Source organism: Neomonachus schauinslandi, chromosome 2 (assembly GCF_002201575.2).
Source record: "Neomonachus schauinslandi chromosome 2, ASM220157v2, whole genome shotgun sequence".
NCBI lineage: Eukaryota > Metazoa > Chordata > Mammalia > Carnivora > Phocidae > Neomonachus > Neomonachus schauinslandi.
This window is the reverse complement of record NC_058404.1, coordinates 55,559,316-55,579,279: the sequence shown is the minus strand read 5'-3', so window position 1 is coordinate 55,579,279 and position 19,964 is coordinate 55,559,316. Positions and strand designations below refer to the sequence as shown.

Here is a 19,964-nt window from a genome sequence, read left to right as displayed (position 1 = left end):
GATTTTTGCATCTACATTCATCAAAGATATTGGCATCCTTGTGGCATCCTTGTCTGGTTTCGGTATCAGACTTATACTGCCCTCATAAAATGAGTTTATAAGAGTTTCCTCCTCTTCTATTTTTTGGAAGGGTTTGAGGATTGGTATTAATTCTTCTTTGAATAGAATTCACCAATGAAGCTGTCTGATCCTGTACTTTTTTGAGAGGTTTTTTATTACTGATTGTATCTCCTTACTAGTAATCAATCTGTTCAGATTTTCTATTTCATCATGATTCAGTCTTGGTAGGTCATATCCATCTATCCATTCTTTCTAGGTCGTCCAATTTGTTGGCACATTATTGCTCATAGTAGTCTCTTACAATCCTTTGTATTTATATGTTATTAGTTGTAACTTCTCGTTATTTCTGATTTTATTCATTTGAGTCTTCTTTTTTTTTCTTGGTGTATCTAGATAAAGATTTGTCGATTTTATTTATCTTTTCAAAGAAACAGCTCTTAGTTTCATTGATCTCTCTACTATCTTTTTAGTTTCTATTTCATTTATTGTGCTCTAGATTTTACTATGTCCTAAATTCTACCAACTTTTACTATTTCCTAACTTTTACTAACAAAGTCCAAAGTTTTGGACTTTGTTTGTTCTTCTTTTTCTAGTTCCTTGGGCTGTAGAGTTAGGTTGTTTATTTGAGACTTTTCTTGTTTCTTGAGGAAGGCATTTATTGCTATTAACTTACCTTTTAGAACTGCTTTTGCTGCATTCCATAAATTTTGGTATATTTCCAATTTTGTCTGTCTCAAGATATTTTTTTATTTCTCTTTTGACTTCTTTGACCCATTGGCTGTTCAGTAACATGCTGTTTAAACTCCAAATATTTGCAAATTTTCCAGTTTTCCTTATATAATTAAGTTTTAGCTTTATACCACTGTGGTCAGAGAATGTGCTTGATATGATTTCAATCCTCTAAATTTATTAAGACTTGTTTTGTGGCTTAACATATGATTATCTCAGAAAATGTTCCATGTACACTAGAAAGTGTGTATTTTGCTACTTTTGGATGGAATGCTCTGTAAATATGTAGTCAGTCTATCTGAGATGTCATTTAAGGCTGATGTTTCCTTATGAATTTTCTATCTGGGCTATCTGTTGATGTAAGTGGAGAATTAAGGTCCCCTACTATTACTGTATTGCTATCTATTTCTCCCTTTAGGCCTATTAATATTTACTTTATATACTTAGGTGCTTTTATATTGGATGCATAAATATTTACAAATGTTATATTCTTTTGTTGGACTGACCCCTTTATCATTATATAACACCCTTCTTTGTCTCATATTACAGTTATTGTAATAGGACAAAATCTCTTTTGTCTGATGTAAGTATAGCTATTCCAACTTTCTTTTGGTTTTCGTTTCCATGGAATATCTCTTTCCATCTCTTCACTTTCTGTCTGTATATGTCCTATATCTAAAGTCAGTCTCAGGGCGCCTGGGTGGCTCAGTCGTTAAGCATCTGCCTTCGGCTTGGGTCATGATCCCAGGGTCCTGGGATTGAGCCCCACATTGGGCTCCCTGCTCCGCGGGAGGCCTGCTTCTCCCTCTCCCACTCCCCCTGCTTGTGTTCCCTCTCTCGCTGTGTCTCTCTCTGTCAAATAAATAAAATCTTTAAAATCAGTCTCTTGTAGGCAGCACATAGATGGGTCTTGTTTTTTAATCCATTCAGCCACTCTATGTTTTTTGACTGAAGAATTTAGTCCATTTACATTTTAAGTAGTGATTGATAGGTATGTACTTATTACCATTTTCTTAATTGGTTTTTGACTGTTTTTGTATTTCCTCTCTGTTCCTTTCTTCTCCTGCTCTCTTCCTTTGTGGTTTGATGACTTTCTTTAGCAGTATGCTTATATTCCTTTCTCTTTGCCTTTTCTGCACTTATTATAGGTTTTGTTTTGTGGCTATTATGAGGCTTACATATAATAACTTATATCTATAACAGTCTATTTTAAGTTGATAACACTTAAGTTTGATCCCATTCTAGAGCTCAACATTTTGTCTCCCCAACCATATTTAATGTTTTTAGCGTCAAATTTTACATCTTTTTATCTTGTGTATCCCTTAACTAATTATTATAATCATAGTTATCTTTACTACTTTTGTTTTTTAACATTTATACTAGCTTTATAAGTGAGTAATCCACTACCTTTACTATATATTTACCTTTCTAGTGACATTTATTCTTTCATGTATGTTCTTGTCACTGAAGAGTGCCCTTTCTTTTCAGCATAAAGAAGTCCCTTTAAGATTTCTGTAAGGTCAGTTTAGTGGTGATAAACTCCCCTAGCTTTTGCTTGTCTATAAACTCCTTATCTCTCCTTCAATTCTGCATGATAATTTTGCCAGGTAAAATATTCTTGGCTGGAAATATTTTTTCTTTCAGCACTTTGACTATATCATGCCACTTTCTTCTGGGCTGCAAAGTTTCTGCTGAGAGAAGGAAATGAAAATTCAAAAAGATATATAAACCCCCATGTTAATTTCAGCATTATTTATAACAGCCAAGATATGGAAGTAACTTAAGTGTCCACTGATGGATGATTGTGGTATAAATATACAATGGAATGTGATTCAGCCCTAAAAAAAGAATGAAATCTTGCCATTTGCAACAGCATAGACAGACCTCAAGGGCATTATGTGCTAAGTGAAATAAGTCAGATAGAGAAAGACAAATATCATATGACCTCTTTTACATGTGGAATTAAAAAAAAAAAAAAAAACAAGCTCATAGATACAGAGAACAGATAAATGATTGCCAGAGGTAAGGGATGAGGGGAGGGAGGAATGGGTAAACTTTTTTTTTAGTTTAAATAAATTTTTTATCACATTTCTAACAAAAGACTTGTATCCAGAACATACATAGAATTCTCAGAATTCAATAAGAAAACAAACAACCCAATTTTTAAATGGGCAAAAGATTTAAATAGGTAGTTCACCAAAAAAGATATACAGATGGTAAATAAGTACATGAAAAGAGGTTTCACATTATTAGACATTAAGGAAATGTAAATTGAAACCATACTTTTATAATGGCAAAAATAAAAAGACTGACCGTATTGAGTGTTGAAGTTATGGTTTAACTGAAATGCTCACACAATGCTAATGGGAATGTAAAATGGAACAACCACTTTGGAAAATAGTTTAGCAGTTTCATTAAAAGTTAGACTACTTAGCATATGAACCAGACATTCCACTTCAAAATATTTACCCAGTAGAAATTAAAGCAAATGTCCATACAAACACTGTTCATAGCAGCTTTATTTGTAATATCCCCAAACTGGAAAAACCCAATGCCCATCAATAGGTAAATGGAGAAATGAATTGTAGCATATCCACATACTGCAATATAATAAAAAGAAATGCATGCGACTACATGAATGAACTTAATAATTATGCTTAGTTTAAAAAGCCAGACAAAAAACACATACGTTATGATTCTATTTATTTAAAAGTCTAGAAAATGGGTGGCTCAGTCATTAAGCATCTGCCTTCCCTCTCTCGCTGTGTCTCTCTCTGTCAAATAAATAAATAAAATATTTTTTTAAAGTCTAGAAAATATAAATAAATAAATAAATCTAGAGAATACAAACTAAATTATGGTGGCAGAAAGTAGATCAGTGTACAACACCAAGAGTGAGCCCTAGTTTAAACTGTGCGCTTTCGGTGATGGTGTGTCAATGTGGGGTCATCAATTGTAATAAATGAACCACCTGGGTGGGAGATGTTGATAATAGGAGAAGCTATGCATTTGGGGGGGGGCAGGAGTAAATGGGAAACCTCTGTACCTACCCCTTAATTTTGCTGTGATCCTAGAACTGCTCTAAAAAAAAAAAAAAATAGGTCTTAAAATTTAAAAAAAAAAAAAAAAGATCAGCAGTTGCCTGGGGATGGTGGTAGAGGTGCGTAAGAAAGGAAACAGAGAGCGGGATTTCAAAGAGGCATATGGAAACATTTGGAGGTGATGCATATGTTCATTATCTTGATGGTGATGATGGTTTCACCTATATATACATAAATCACAATGTGCCAAACTGAACACTTTAAACATCCGCAGTTTATTGTATATCAATTATTCCTCAATAAAGCTGTTTTTAAGATTAAGCTTACATGCATTTTTTCATAAGATGCTGTTAAATAATTTGGGGAGTTGTTCTTTGTCTTATAACTAAAGGCTACATTAAACCTTATCAGAAACGCTACCATAAATACCTAAAATATCCGGCCAGAAAATAGAATAGAGATACAGCTAAATTATCTCAAAAAGCTCAGAGCTGGTAACCAGTTACAAACAGCTCACATAGGCTTGGGGAAGAAGAGAGGAAAGTGGCTGTCAGACAAGCCTCCCTTTTTAGTTCTGGATTAGCCACCCTCTCCTTATGCTGAAGGATTCCCACTGACTTCAAAGAAGTCCTTAGATCAGAGAGAGAGCAGTGCTAGGCTGAATGATTGTAGTGAGGCTGAGGCTCTCTTAAAGAGATTCTCTTTTGAGCTGTAGCCAGGATGACACTATCACTTTCTCAATGATAAGAGGGCTTTGGGTGGGACTCGAGCTACTAAAGCACTCTGAAGCATCAAAGAGGAGAAAAGAAATGCATTTAAATCAAGGCAGAATTTTTAAAGTCATGGGGTAGTGATGCAATTCCTTGCTGGAGGAGTGTCTGGGACAAATAAGAAACTGTTTCTGCGCGGGATTGGCTTGGCTTTGTTAGCTACCAGCCTTGGCTGGGGGCGGAAGCACCAAAAGAAAAAAAAGACAGCTGAAGAAAGAGAAATCTATTATAAACCCCTCCAATATTAAGTTATAAACAATAACTTAATATTGACACAAGCACAGCGTGTGGGCCGGGGTCAGGCCAGTGCACAGGTAAGGATTGCATCCTGCCCAAAGCAGTGGAGGCACACGAGGAGGTAAGGTGGCCCAGATAGTACAAACATGAGGCAGCCTCCTGGCCAGACCATCAACCGCCAAATAATCTGCTGAGAAACTGCATAGGGATCGTATTTTTAGGATAATTAAACGGCAGGGTCTAAAATGTTGTTGGCAGAAAGAAATAATTAGTAGAGAGATTTCTGCAGTGTCATGAATCAGCAGGTATAAGGGAACTATCTGTTTTCTTCATGCTGCTCAATAAAGACGATCAGTCAGAGCCGGAAATCCGTTCTTATGAACGGAGCTAGAATGTGATTTAATGTCCCCGGTAAAATATCAATTCAAGGACCTGATGAGTGTTAGAATTAAGGAAAGATTTAGTGTCGGATAATGCAAAGAAAACAAGACTTGAATTCTAAAGACCTCTAATATAAGGCTGAATGCGTTAAGTGTGTTAATAAATATTTGGGCAACACCGAGAAAAGACAGATTAATTCCAGTTTGGGTTGAACAGAGGAGCTCGGGGTAACACACAAGAAACCACTGAGGTTGACATAAAAAGAGATGATGTTATCAATGTTTTGTACGTAGAAGGTGCACTTCATTTATCACTCAACAATTAGGAAGGTCTGCAGTTTTTAAAAAATAGAGAACTAAAGACATCTTCATTTGCTTAACACGGGAAAAATGAACGTATGCTTCAGCTCCAGTAGCCGTCCTTCTCAAACTGTTACAAGACTTCCACGCTGGATGAAAAACCAGCAGGTGAAAACCTCTTGGATTCACCTTGAGTGGGATTGGGCCCTCTCCCCGAGTCTCCCTTGTCCACACCCAGAGCCTGGCTGGAACTCAGCCCAGATGGGTGGAGACAGAAGGCCTTCACCTACTTACTTGCAGAACAAGGTTAACAGTAAACCCTAAATTGTCCATTCCAGCCATGCTGAGCCCTCACCTCCAGCTTCCAATTAGCGCTGCTGTTATCTTAAATGATGTGGCTGCTTCCCAGATAGAGGGCCAGTGGGATCCCACCTGTTAGAAACAGAAAAGCAGTGGGATTGGGAAACATATTTAGATCAACTGTGCGTTACAGCAGGCTTCTCTGCAGACAGCCTGAAACTTCTTCAGAGTCATTTCCACAGAAGCAAAACATTCACTATGTATTGATAATAGCATCAAGATATGCCAGATTCTAAATACACAGTCACTTAACGAATTGAAAAAACCTTCATGGAGTACACATTACATGCGTAGTATATATATCGGCAGTAAGGTTGCCAGATTTGGCAAATAAAAATACAGGACACCCACCTAAATTTGAATTTCAGACAAATAACTTTTTAGTATAATTATGGCCCACGTGTTAAAAGATAAACTGAAGCATATTAAAATTTTTAAGGGTTTATTTGAGCAAAAGTCTGTTTGGGCCATGTCAAACTGGAAGTAATTAAGGGCAAAGACTTATATAGAGAAAAATACAAAAGCAAAGAAAGGAAATAATTTGAATGGCCATAGCTTAGAGCCTAGTTGTCTATTTGTGATTGGTTGTACCAAGTGTTTTGATTTCATAACCTTGAGACATTTCCAGGCTGGGATTTTGGTTTGCATAGGTAGGCCACCATAGCTTTAGAGCAACCTCAGTCTGGTGGCCTCCTTGTTTAATTTAATTTCATTTAATTTAATTCAGTTCAGTTCAGTTCAACTCAACACATGTAATATTAATAATACAAGCATTATACAACTATTAATTGCACTTATATTTTTAAATTATTTGTTCTTTACCTGAAATTCAAATTTAACTACATGTCCCACATTTTATCTGGCATCTCTAATTGGGAGGAATAAGAAGAGAGTTTCTGAATGGGTGAGATCAGATGAATGAGGGGAAGAAGGGCATTGAAGCAGGAGAAACCGTATGGACAAAGCCAGGGAATAACTGCATTTTTTAAGTGGCAATGAGCAGAGCAGATCCCATAAGCAGAGGTCTCTTGGAGGGGAATAAAATTCTAGAGGACTGTTAGGGACTCTCTGGAGATTGTCTTGAACAGTGGGCCACCCTCCTACAACAAAATGTTCAATGAGGCGTAACTCAAGAGCCAGCTGTCGGATTTCTTTTAAGTGAGTCATCTTTGCCCAGGAAAACACCTAGAAAGGACATTTTGGCTATGGAAGGGTAGGCCTCAGGGTTTGGCCGGGATAAACAGGGACAGACAATGAGAAAGCTGAATCACTCTGCATGACAAGGGAGAAGAAACGGACGACATTCTAGTGCAGTCCTACTAAGGAGACATAAGGGGAAATTTTGAGGACAGCAGGATGGTAGGGGGTCAAAAGACAGAGAGGGAAATTTTGGCCAAGGAGAATTCTCTATAGCAGCCGAAGACTATGAAAGAAGTCAAATATTCCACCTTACGTCATCTGCTGTGCTTTGTCGTCTGAGGCTCTGCCACCGCCCTCAAATCTGCAGTCACAGTCCATACCTTAGTGATCTACCTGGGGGGCGTTTGAGAGGCGAGGAGAAGCACACAAGTGCCCTGCTCAATGCTCTGATAGACAGAAAAGAGAAAGCAAGCCTGGGGCAAGATGGCAGTAGGAAGGAAAGGTCCCCCAACAGGAAATCGAAGTTTTCCTTGATTTCCTTGATTTCCTTTGTGTGAACACGAAGCCCTGGGAATCCACACAGATCTTGAGGAAAACAAGGATGTGTAATTTGTAGATGAAGCCATTCTATTTAAATTTCAAATAACAGGAATCCCAGCTAACACCTGGCTCCATGTGTGTAAGACAACCTTGATAGATCCAACTTCAGATACTTTGGGAATAAATGATTGCACATAGAGATCTTCCAGAGTCCATTCTTTACTCTTTCTTTTGTCTTGATAACTATTTTTGGACCCTTTAGCATCTTCACCAATGTTCATTCAATCAGTCCTAAGGAGAGACGGGCCAACTCAGGTTGATTTACTTTTTTCTTTGTTACCATCTTTGGCAAGAGACGTGATTGGATGTCTCAACTGCGTGATCCTGTACATGTGTACACAGCTGCAAATGTTTTAACTGAGAAATGCTGCTTTGCTCCTTTCCTATTACCTCCATGTATTTGGATGAGTGTATAGATGCTCCCATATAAATACCGCAATGAACTCAAATGTGTATGTGATTATTTCATTTCCTGGAATGGGTGAATTTCTTCTACAATCTACAAAAGGCCAATGAAACTTTTGCAACTGCTTGTAATATTTCTCAGCTGTGGTTCCAATGCCTTCCCCAAAACTAAGTACTAATTGCAGTGGTAAATGAACACAGTGTATTGTTACTTCCAGAATAATGACTTCAGAATGGTATCATTTGGCCAGTCACCTGCACTGATTGGGAGTGAGGACTATTCCTTGACTATAATAAGCGACTCTTTAGAAAGTTTCCTCCTGGTAGGAAATTCAATTCAGAGAACAGAGCGTCTGTAATGGCGGAGGTCTAATGAGTCATTGGGAACATTAGAGAATGGGCAAGATGTTGTATTTATGTTTTAAATGTTTATGTAACGCTCATTGCTGGAGGGAAACTAGCTATTACAGTTTTTGCAATTATCATGCTGTTTCTCTTTTCCCACCTCCTGGAAAGCTCCAAAAAAAGGATGATTTGACATTATCCCTGGAATACATTCATGATCCTGCTGCTTCCTTTAGAGTGTTTGGGAAATCAGCAAACCTAACCTGCAACCAAGTTTATTTTGATTCGAAAAGGACATGATAATGCAAAAGCTACCAGCCTGGTTCCCCGGTTAACCATACCGGTTAGCTTCCCTAAAGTTGTGGACAATTTGACCAGCATGCTGTATCCTGCCCCATTTACTTACTGATGATGCTTATCCTGGCTAACATTTATCATGACACCTCGAGTCATTTCCAGTTGAATGCACCTGAACTAATCAGCTCCTCTTTGAGTTTTATAATTCCTATTTTTATTTCAAAAATCCAAAGCAACAGGGGCACCTGGGTGGCTCAGCAGGTTAAGCGTCCGACTCTTGGTTTTAGCTCAGGTCGTGATCTCGGGGTCATGGGATCGAGCCCCGCGTCGGGGGCTCTGAGCTCAGTGTAGAGTCTGCTTGTCCCTCTCCCTCTGCTCCTCCCCCCCACCTCAAATAAACAAATAAGTAAAATCTTTTTTAAAAAATCCAAAGCAACAAATATCTATGCTTTGGCACCAGCACTTTTTAAAAAATTGTTCCTATTTCAGTGCCTTTACCATTGGATATATGCACACACTATGAATTTGTTCACATTCATTTTATAATATATTTTTTAATTCAGCAGTTAGCATGCCCAGATGAGCACGTACATGTGCTTGGAATCATTCAAGGTGCTGGGTTTTTAAATTAAAAAACAGATCTATACGTAACTTCATGGAATGTACAGTCTAATAGTGCTTATTTACACAAGTCAAAATAGATAGCTTAGTGACAAAGCTATCAGAATTTTCAAGGCATGTCTCTACTTAATAAAGTCATTTTCTCATTACTCCTGGGTAATTTACCTCTTTGCCTCTGCTTTTTTATATTCCCCTGCCTTTATTCACTTTCATTTATCAGGGAAGCGTAAAGTAGTGGAAATTAAATATTTCCATTTTATATAATAATTGGATTTTAGGATAAAGGTTGGAACCGCAGCCTAAAATCTAATTTGAATATAAATAAAGTTTTAATATTATTGATTAATTTTTTTCCATTCTATCTTTAAATCTTTTTGCTAATCATAAAAATTGTCTGTCCAAGGACAGATAAAAAATACCAAGCATTTCATGCAGAACATTTATCAGAATGAAAGGTCAATGGCGAGATGATGTTGAAGACTCATACGTAAATGTTACAGGTGTGTGTAGTGCGTGGCGCCATCACAGAGCAGAAGCCTCCACCATCATCCGTTTCCTTGCCTTTCTCCAAACAAATCAGGCAGTTCAGAATATGTGGCAAGGGCTAGAATATGACAAAACAATGTTGGTTCTGACTCTGATCGTCTGTCGAGGTAAACTGGAGTCAGAGAAGTGGAAAGTGTCATGGGCAAGACGGTGCCGTTGGGATGTTAGGCCGCACAGCGATGGCAAGCAATAATGCCTCAGAAAAAAACTCTTACACTCCCAATGTCAGGAGTCTTGGAAAGGAAGGAACACGGAGACAACCAAGAAATCAGAGTAGTCTTTGTAGCACTGTCTCTTTTCTGCACCTTGCTGTATTAACTGAGCCCTTCCTCATGTCTACTGGCAACCAAAAGCAACCAAGGAGTGCGTGGAAGCAAGTGGAAGGGCAGGGGGAAGGGTGCATGGAGACAAGCTCAGATGGAAGAGAGGCCCATCAGGGACACTGGAGGTAGAGGTGGTGGGACAGAACAAGAAAAGGGTACAATCTTACAAGACTGAGATATCTGGAGATTCTGACTCCTGGCAGAACTCTGGGCATATTTCCAGGCCTTAATTAGGATTCTGTAACAATCTTTAAGAGAAAATGATTTTCCTAAATATCACTAGTTTTTCCTTTAGTCACTTATGCCTGGATCTTGTTAAAGTTTCCAGCCATTCTGCTCACTTTATCTTCTAAGTACAAATGAGAAACTGAAAGGGTCCATATCACAGCAACTGAGTACTTGAAATAAGACATTTGAACACAGGGCGCCTGGGTGGCTCACTCATTAAGCGTCTGTCTTCGGCTCAGGTCTTGATCCCAGAGTCCTGGGATCGAGGCCCGCATCGGGCTCCCTGCTCGACGGGGAGTCTGTTTCTCCCTCCGCCTCTGCCTCTGCCTGCCACCCCACCTGCTTGTGCTCTCTCATTCTTTCTCTGTTAAATAAATAAAATCTTTAAATATATATATATATGCCTGAAGGGGTGTCGGAGCACATCTCATCTCAGCTAAAGACGACAGGAACAATTCAGTTCATCTGTGGCCAAGCCCAACACTGGACCTCCAATTACTTTCTGCTAATAATAATAATATCCATAATACCTAGTGTGTGCTGGGTACGAGCCCAACCACTTTATAGATGTTACTTCACTCAATCCTACAACCACTCCCATGATGTAGGTACATATTACTATCTGTACCTTCCCAGGTGAGGAATCTGAGGCCTGGAGTGGATGAGTTATTTGCTCAATCTCAAAATTGATGAAAGGGCGGAGCTTCCTCCCCGGGGCCCACACGGTCTCCCGCCCCTAAGGAGCATGCTTATTTCCCTACCATCAGCCTCCTGCTTCCTTCACCCATGGAAACATCTGCAGAGAAGACCGGCTAGTTGGTGCTTCATTACGCTTCATTATGCTTCATTCTGCAGTAAATTACTGAATTCTGCTTAGCAGAATTGTACATAGAAAATATCATCAGAACATAAGGTCTTGAATTTAGTAATGCTGGGTTGTCTCTGTAATTGGGAGAGAAGAGTAACAGCTTGTTTGTCCTCATTCTTTCCAAGATCCTAACTGTTCCTTGAAATGGTTTAAGCAATTTGATGCCTAAGAAGGACTTCATTATCTCCAGTTTCAACTCCTTTAGTTCTGCGTGAAAAATAAAGAATTTATAATCGTGAAATAACAGGAGGGATGAGAAAGTTGATGTAACCGTAAGCTGAAATTTTACTGACTCTAATTAATTATCGAACTGGCAGTTGAACCCTATGCCAGAAGCAGAAATGTGTGCAGGGCCTCAGACGAACCATATCGCACCCCCTTGTAGTCACGAAAACTCCCATTTATTAAAAAGCCTCCAACCAGCGCGGCCTGCGGTTGTCGAACTTCTGGTATTTTTCCAAATCTAGTGCAACCAAAATCACCCTTTGAGTGCCTAGGTCAATAAATGACATTCTTTTCTGCTGCACAGAACCTGAAGCGGGTGGCTGAGACCTGGATGGATGAATTCGCCGAGTACATTTACCAGCGGCGCCCGGAATACAGGCACCTCTCCACCGGGGACATCTCCGCCCAGAAGGAGCTGCGCAAACAACTCAAGTGCAAGGACTTCAAATGGTTCATGGCGGCAGTGGCCTGGGATGTGCCTAAGTACTACCCTCCGGTGGAGCCCCCACCGGCTGCCTGGGGGGAGGTGAGGAGAGGCTGCATGGAACCTGCGCTTACCTCAGCGCGTCCTTCTCTCCCGGGCTCAGGTGGTGGGAGGGACTGCCGAAACCTCAGCTCCTCTGCCCTTCGGCCAAGTAAGATTAGCTTAAATCATCTCCGATAAATCAATGTCCAACTGTTGATTTTTTTAGAAATTGCCAGGGAGAAGCATTCAGCCCTCAGCCTTGAGAGTCCCACCCAGAACCCTTGGGCCGCTATTGACTTCCCAAATGGATTTTTTTTAATACACCTAGAAAATATTTTTATTTGAGATTAGTGACATTGCCATAAGAGCTTGCAGAGAATGCAAATAGCTGTCATGCTACCGTGTCAATAAGTGTGACCTGATCTCCATGATAAGAATCCTTCCCCGTCCTCCATGCATAGCCTTGTTGCTATTGGTGTATGCAAGGATGAGGTGATGGAGCGGCTTGACTATTTTCTTAGCCGGAGGTGCTATGCAGAATCACGAAGAAATGCATTTCCATAAATACCCACAGCTGTGGCACATGCAGGAGCCACATCGGTTGCTTCAATAAGCGCTAACCTTTCCACCTCGGAATGCTTCTTTGTGATTTCACTTCGTGATGTAAAACGGAAAGAACTGAATAGCCCCGGTTTCCAAATTTAAAATATCTATCTTTTGGCATAGAAAGGACTATTGTGCTGGGTGCAGTTCCGTTCAATCCCATTACTATAGCCTTCTCCTCATAGAAAAGTATATGCTAAAGCAAGGACTAAAATTGGATAGGGTGGATTTATCCTAGCAATTGAATCTGCTTTTAGCAGGAGGCTATGAGGGAGAAATTGCAGGCTGGGCGGGATGCTAGTGCCGTCCTCATTCTCAAGGTTTTCAGAAGCCAGGCGGTGACTATAGTGCTTTGTGGGGGAGCCTTTTCATCATTATCCTTGGTCTTGTTGTGTGGGGGAGAACATGCATTAGCCTGGTCGCTGTCTGGTCTGTGGCTTGGCAGAGCTCTGAATACAGGTTGCCCCAGGGCGTGGCAGGAGTGGCCAGGAGTGAGCAGCGTTCTTGGGTGGGCAGTCCCAGCACCCCCTGGAAAATGTTTCGTGTGCACTGCTTGTTGCGCCAAGAGGGACCAAAAAGATGTCATTCTCTACCTGTGCCTGGGATACCCGAGGAACGAAGGAGAGAGTCAAGGTCAAGAACATCACTGCATGGTCCGTTGCCAAATGTTTTTGAATGTGCGCGTGGTCCTAATACTGGCTGCTCAAGCCTGTTAGGGATCTGATCTGATACTTTGCGTCTTGAACATTTCATTAAAGCCTCCCTGGAATATTAGTCATATTAGTCCGCTCCTATTCGTTTTAGCTATCTACCATGGACTTCATTTCTAGCAGTGGAAATGTAAAGTAGACCCCAAGAAGAGCTTTCTTAGTCTAATGCATGGTAGGACACAGGAATTTGTTGCTCAATAAGCAGGGAAGTGCCTTTGTAAGGTGTTTTTGGTTCAGGTTATATCTGCCTCCTATGGTAATTCAAATGCAGTCTTGCCTTAGTGACTCAGAAATATTCTCAAAGACCTTACAGCATCACTATGTGATCCGCAGCCAGTTAAAATCTCATCAAGCTTTTCTCCATTTTCTGTGGAAACATATATTTTGGTTCCTACATGGTTACTACTTCAGCTGCAGCAGGTCACATTTTCCCTTCGAACCTGACTAAACCATAACCTGTATTTATAAAGCACCTGGCTTGGAAACAGACTCAAAGCTTCTTCCACTGATGTTCTAAAAAAGATACAACTTCCCCCAGAAAAATCAGAATAATCATCTGAAGGCCAGCTAGGCTACGGCAGAAGGTTGTTATTCATTACCTTTGACTGCCTTACACGTTTATGTGGCTTGCCTGGCCCATGGGAACACTTGCATTCATCATTTCTGGTCTACACAATTAGGCATTGAGAAGATCAGATTTTTTTTTTTTAACACGATGGCAAATTTCTTTCCCCAAAGCTTCAGCACATCAAACAAAAAAAGGTCATATTTAGGTTTTGGGAAAGAGGAAAGTGGGGCTACAGTTCAAGGGCTAGTTGCATTCAGTTGCATTTGTTCAATGAAGGTGTGGTCCACAGAAAGAATAAAAACCTGGAAGATTGGAGGAAGGCAAAAAGAAAGGAAACCAACAAGTGATGAGGGTTTGGACTGGTAAATAGTTTCGAAAAATACCTACTTTCTAAGCAGAGTAGATCCCTGAGAGTAGAAATAGTGCCTGTACTTTTAATGCAGGAGGAAAGAGAAGTGTTGAAATGCAGCTTCATCTAAAGGAAATCATGAAAAAGAGAACTATTTCTAACTATCTATGAGGTAATAGCAACCTACTTCTTAACAGTGGATAAAAATGGCTAAATGTGCAGAATATATCTATGCATCATTTTACCTCTGAAAATAGCTCTTTTGAAGTGATCACTCTTATGTTTTTCTTTTCCCTTTGAGGGGCCTTTTTTTAAAATATTTTTTTTATTTTGGAATAATTTTAAATTTGCAGAAGAGTTGCAAAGGTGGTACCCAAAGTTCACAGATAGTCTTCACCCCAGTTCTTCCAGTGTTAACCTCTGAATGTTTGCCACATTAGCCACAGCGCGTTCAAACTAAGTAATTAACATCAGTACGATACTATTAACTAAACTACAGACTTTATCCAGATTTCACCAGTTTTATTCACTCATGCCCCTTTTCTGTTCCAGGATCCAATCCAGTATATGAGAGGGTTGTTTAATTTCCTATAAACTTTAAATTAATTGTTAGAATGGGCAAAGCTCCTGGACAAACGTAAAAGGTCAATGGCTGTTTTTGTAAGACAGTGAAAAGGGAAATGCAGCCCGTGTGGCTCTTTGAAAGCGGTTCTAGAAAAGAACCACAAACCTCCAGCAATGTAAACACAAGAATCCTTTATGGGAGATCTGTGCCAAAAGCAGGGTAACTGGCTGTTTTATGCACTTGTACTTGGAACGGTTCCCACCTGCTGTTCTGTGTCAGCCTGATTCTGGGTAAACAAGGAAGTGCTTAGGCAATTTTTGGCGCTGGTTGTTAGAACCCACCTTGTAAAGGATAAGTTACAGGCCATAAATAGCCACTAAACTGCTACTCATTTCCCTGACAAGTTCGGATGGATTATTGCATTTGTCTCCTAACTCCTTTCTCTGCTTCTGCCCTCCCTCCCTTCAGCTTATTCTCACTATATTACAGTTACATAATGCATTTATTTATCATGTTTCTCAGCTATGTCCCACACTAGAAAGGAAGAGTCATGACACAGAGATTTTGTTGAATTGTGGAGTTACTCATGCTCTTCAGCAGCTAAAAAAAGTGTTTGGCATGTAGTACGTGTGCCATACATATTCACCGAAGGAATGAATGATGAATGAATGGAGGATTTGGGCTCCCTGTTGTTCCCCTTGTCGCTCACTGCTCTGCCCTGAGCCTCCACAGAGCACACTACGCTCTTACTCCGCTCCACCACACAGGAGAAGAGTCTCCGTGCCCTCCCTTGTTGGCCACACATCATCTGCCACTTTGGAAAGCTCGGCCAGGAAGAGTTTGAGGTGGGAATCTCAGGTAACCGATCATGATGGACTCTCAGGTCTATGGTCCACATGATAGTCAAGCAAGATATTCAGTATTCTCTTCTGATACCCTCCGGAGAAGAAGGGAAAAATCCAAAAGTGAGAATCCTCTGTTCTGGCAATTTCCAAACTCTCCCTGCCAGCTTCCTACTTAAAGGCAAGAAGAGATTAAAGTCACATGTGATAGAGAAGTGCTTTCCAGAGAAGAAGTCACTGCCTCCTGCCGGTGGTGGGCACTGGGTGGATCAGCCTCTGGGAGTAGGTAGAATGGGTGGGGAACAGTGGGTGGCATGGGGCCCAGGAGAAAGAAATAGGATTTTGAGCCATGTACTGAGTCGAATATCCCTTTGTGCGATTCAAGTAGAAGCAATGTGCTTTTCCATGCTGCTGTGTTGGATAGGGTAAGAACAAGTTTAAAGTGGAAAACTATTCTTAAACCAAGCACATATGGAGTGCCTTTTTTTGTGTCAAGATACTAAATGAAAGAAGCCGAATTTCCTATTATTTTTCTCCTTCTTACCCCTTCCCCTCCTTCGAATTCATGAATTTGTTAAAGACATTTATAGTATTCCTTTAGTGTCCATAAAGAAGAGTTCTGCAGAATCCCAAACATCATGTGTAAGAGAGAACAAAAGATATAAAATAGACAAACGTGTCTTTCCCTACCGGCGCCAGAGATTCTTTTGAGATGTGTCTGCTTTCTGCCTTCAATGTGCCAATCTTGGCGCATCCGTCTGTCTTCCTGCAGTGGTGCAAAACTTTTTTTAAATCTTTATTTTAAAAATTCATCTCAGCGCCGAACTCCTTCGGCTGCTATTTAAATTCCTTCCTCAAGATTAATGTCACCGGGAATTGTAGAACCTTCACACAGACGGGCGCCCTCGGTAATTCCAGTTCTCCTCCTCTGCTTTGGCTGCACTTGACTTCTTTTAACTTGCTTTCTTCCTCTTTCTTCTAATGTTCTCACGGTGTACTGGCTTTTCAGATTTCCCCCTATCAGCTTACAGGAAAGGAAGTTTGGCCCTAGGCGGTGTGTTATCTGAAAGCCCATCTGAGGATGTGTTGGTGTCTCTTTCAAACCAATTTTGCGTAAATGCTGCCGCATTATAATGCAGAAGTCAAAGCCAGCAATTGATGCACAATGAGGGAGGCTCTCTCGCCTCCCCTTGGCAGAGCTGTGGCCGGTTCCCCCTCCTCCGATCCCCCTCCCCGGCAACCCAGTCTTGCAACTGGGAAAGCTGCAAAGAGAGATTGTCCCACCATTCCCTTGGCAACTGGCCCTGCCATTCAGCTGCTGTCTAAACCAGATCATTAAATTAAGCAGTCATTCAGAGATGATTTGTCATTCTCTGAGTGTATTAGAGTTGACTTGATCTGTCATTTATTTTCCCAGGCAGAGGCAATGCTGGTACACTATGCTAATTCATCTCTCTGGAGCTCAACAACGAGGTTGAGAAAAATGTAAGAACACATAAAGAATCGCATTATCCTTTCAGATTTTACTGTGTGTTTTCTGAGTTCTCAACAGTGGATACAGTTGAAGGCAAACTTAAAGTGTCTCATGATAAAATGGATTTTAGTTCCATATTCCCTGCTGAGTAAATTGGACATCTCAGTGGGGCACCTGGGTGGCTCAGCTGGTTAAGTGGCTGCCTTTGGCTCAGGTCATGATCCCGGAGTCCTGGGATCGAGTCCCACATCGAGGTCCTTCTCAGCAGGGAGCCTGCTTCTCCCCCTGCTTGTGCACGCTCTTTCTCTCTCTCTCTGACAAATCAATAATTAAAATCTTTGAAGAGAAAAAAAAAATTGGACATCTTAGCATCTCAGCAGTGGCAATTTGGCCCAAGTCTAATGGAATCAGAGGTATTTCAGAGCTAACAGATTTTTTTTTTCTCATATAAATATACCAAGCAAAACGTTCTGTCTTTTCTATCTATTTTGTTCTTCCTTAAAATATATGTATTCATATTGATATATGTTTTACACACATAAATATATACCTTTTGGGGCTCACACAACAGGAGTAAACGAAACTTTAAGCGTATGTTAGGCAATCATTAATTCATCTTAGTTAATTTCCAATGACGATTGGTACCTTTCTATTTCCAAGAATGACATCAAATTAATAGAATTTGAGGCTCACTGAGTTATCACAGCGGGATTTCCAATCCAGGCCTCAGGAATTGGCATAACGAGAAAAAATTCAATATCATCTTTCCAGGCACGGACAGAGGCAGACCTCCATCCCACCCATTCTTTAACCAAGTGCACAGCTGGCTTAGAACAAAGAGTGGCCTCTGCAGTGGCAACAGCCCCCAGCTTGCCTTAAAAATCCAGTGACCACCTACAGGCCGGTGGGGAGCAAGAATGAGCACCGCAAAAAATGGGGAAGATTCTTGGGGTCTTGGAATAAAAGTGGGAAAATACTGGAGGTCAATTCTAAGTGATCCAGACTGATGCCAGAATGCATTCTGGAGCTTGGAATTTGGTTTTTTTCATTTGCAGACAGGCAGTAGTCAGGAACAAGAGCCAATATTCTCCCAAGTGTCCTGACAATGTACTGTTAACGGTAGGTCTTGGCTGGCCCTGTCCCAGACTCTGAGAAGTACCACACTGCTTAAAAGGTAAGTAGTCCCCTTACATTCACAATATTTTTAGCAGCCTAAATGGCATCAGTCAGTCTTAGATTTTGTGAGCAACCTGTCTTGGTTTGGGGAGTCGCAAGATAAGTGCTCCTGTGCTTTCCTCCTGCCTCCGTAGCCAAATACTTTCTCCACGTTTTATTTTCTCACAATTATCTCTTTACATTTTTTTAATCTACTTGAGTTATCTTTCGTCCTGTTAATTTTGAGATTCAGGAATTGACCAGCTTAGATTTCCAAAATCTGTTTTTGTCTTATCAACAACCCTGTAATATTTGGCTAAACCACCTCTCACCTCAGATTTTTCCCTTTTTGCAGTGATGCGCGTAACTTTTTCTGTTGAGCCTCTCTTGCCCATGATGCATATTTGTTGATCAATTTCTGGGTAAGATGGCCTATTCTTTAGGCCTGTTAGGGAGAGAGACTAACATAAAAAGGTAATTTCAGAAGGAGCTTAACTTTCCAGCTCAATCCCTAAAACAGGAAGGACAAATCAATTTTTTCCAGTCTTGTTTTAGACCCAAGTCATCCAGAACTAATTACATATATCCAGGCTCTTTCCTTATGCTTTTTTGCCAGAATTGCCTACAAGTTTGCAGCAAACAGTTTTGCTCCAGATCCTAACATTCAAATACTGCTATTCTATTGGAAATAATGAATGTGTGTGTGATGCCAGAAATAAAAAGCTAAATTTTCTACAATATTCTTGCTGTAAGATATACTGAGATTTCCAATGCTAAAAACACAGCAGCAGCATGATTTTATTTATTTTATTTTATTTTATCACAAAAGCCAGACAGAACATTTAGGATGGCAAAGAAAAAACACACAACATGGCTATAACCTTACATAGAACTGGTAACAAGGAACTGCAGAATATGGGTTAGTTTAACCTAAGCACCAGACAGCAGCAGGTTTTGTGTGGGATTGGCAGAGGTGTGGAGTCGGTAATAAAGAAAAAAAGGCAGTACTGACAAGTTCTAGAAGCTGCAAATTAGAAATCAACAAATATTCACTCCCAGAAAAAGACGATCTTTTCAGAACAGGAACTAAAGCAATCAACTCTGCAAATGACCAGTAAAATTCAGACATTCTCACAGTCTCCAAGCTGGGGACAAGCACAAAAAGACGATAGGAAACCAGAAAGGGGCCATGGGAATGTCAGCTATGCTGAAGCCCACACCTATCTCAGAAACGCTCCAAAATACTCTTTTGGAAAGATGGAGACTCATTCTTTTCCTTTCTGTTGCCCACACCTGCCCTCATAGGAAAAAAAAAAAAAGAAGAAGAAGAAGAAAGAATAAAGATAAAACCTGCTGGTGGTCAAATCCAAATTGAAACACTGTGGAAGCCAGGAGACAAAAGCTTCTGACAAGAGAGAAGAAGTGTCTGAGGTAGATCTCAGAAAGCACCGAAAAACAAACACACTTAAAGGGGACAAGACTGCTTTGCAATGAAAGACCCTTGGAACTCTAGACAACAGAATCACAGGCAGGAAGCTGTTGTAAATCTGACTTAGCTCTGAGAGACAGAGAGGCTATAGTTTGTAATACATCACAATAACAAAGAGAAAAGAGCCCTACAGAGGAACTTTCCTCTACTAGCCCAAGAAAACCAGTTTATTTATAGATGGAAAATAAAAGCAGATTACAATAAAACCTCATACAGAGATATTCGACAGGGATAGAGATAAAAATGAGCCCAATAAAGTTCCAACAGA

General features: G+C 40.3%; 1 protein-coding gene across 1 annotated transcript in view; it reads left to right on the top strand.

Annotated features, from left to right (window-relative positions):
* GALNTL6 (polypeptide N-acetylgalactosaminyltransferase like 6) overlaps positions 1–19,964 on the top strand; it is a 1,195,338-nt gene that overhangs the window by 1,114,776 nt on the left and 60,598 nt on the right. The window contains exon 10 of the mRNA XM_021698835.1: positions 11,780–12,001. Within this exon, the coding sequence (XP_021554510.1) occupies positions 11,780–12,001 (222 nt within the window). The remainder of the gene's footprint in view (positions 1–11,779; positions 12,002–19,964) is intronic.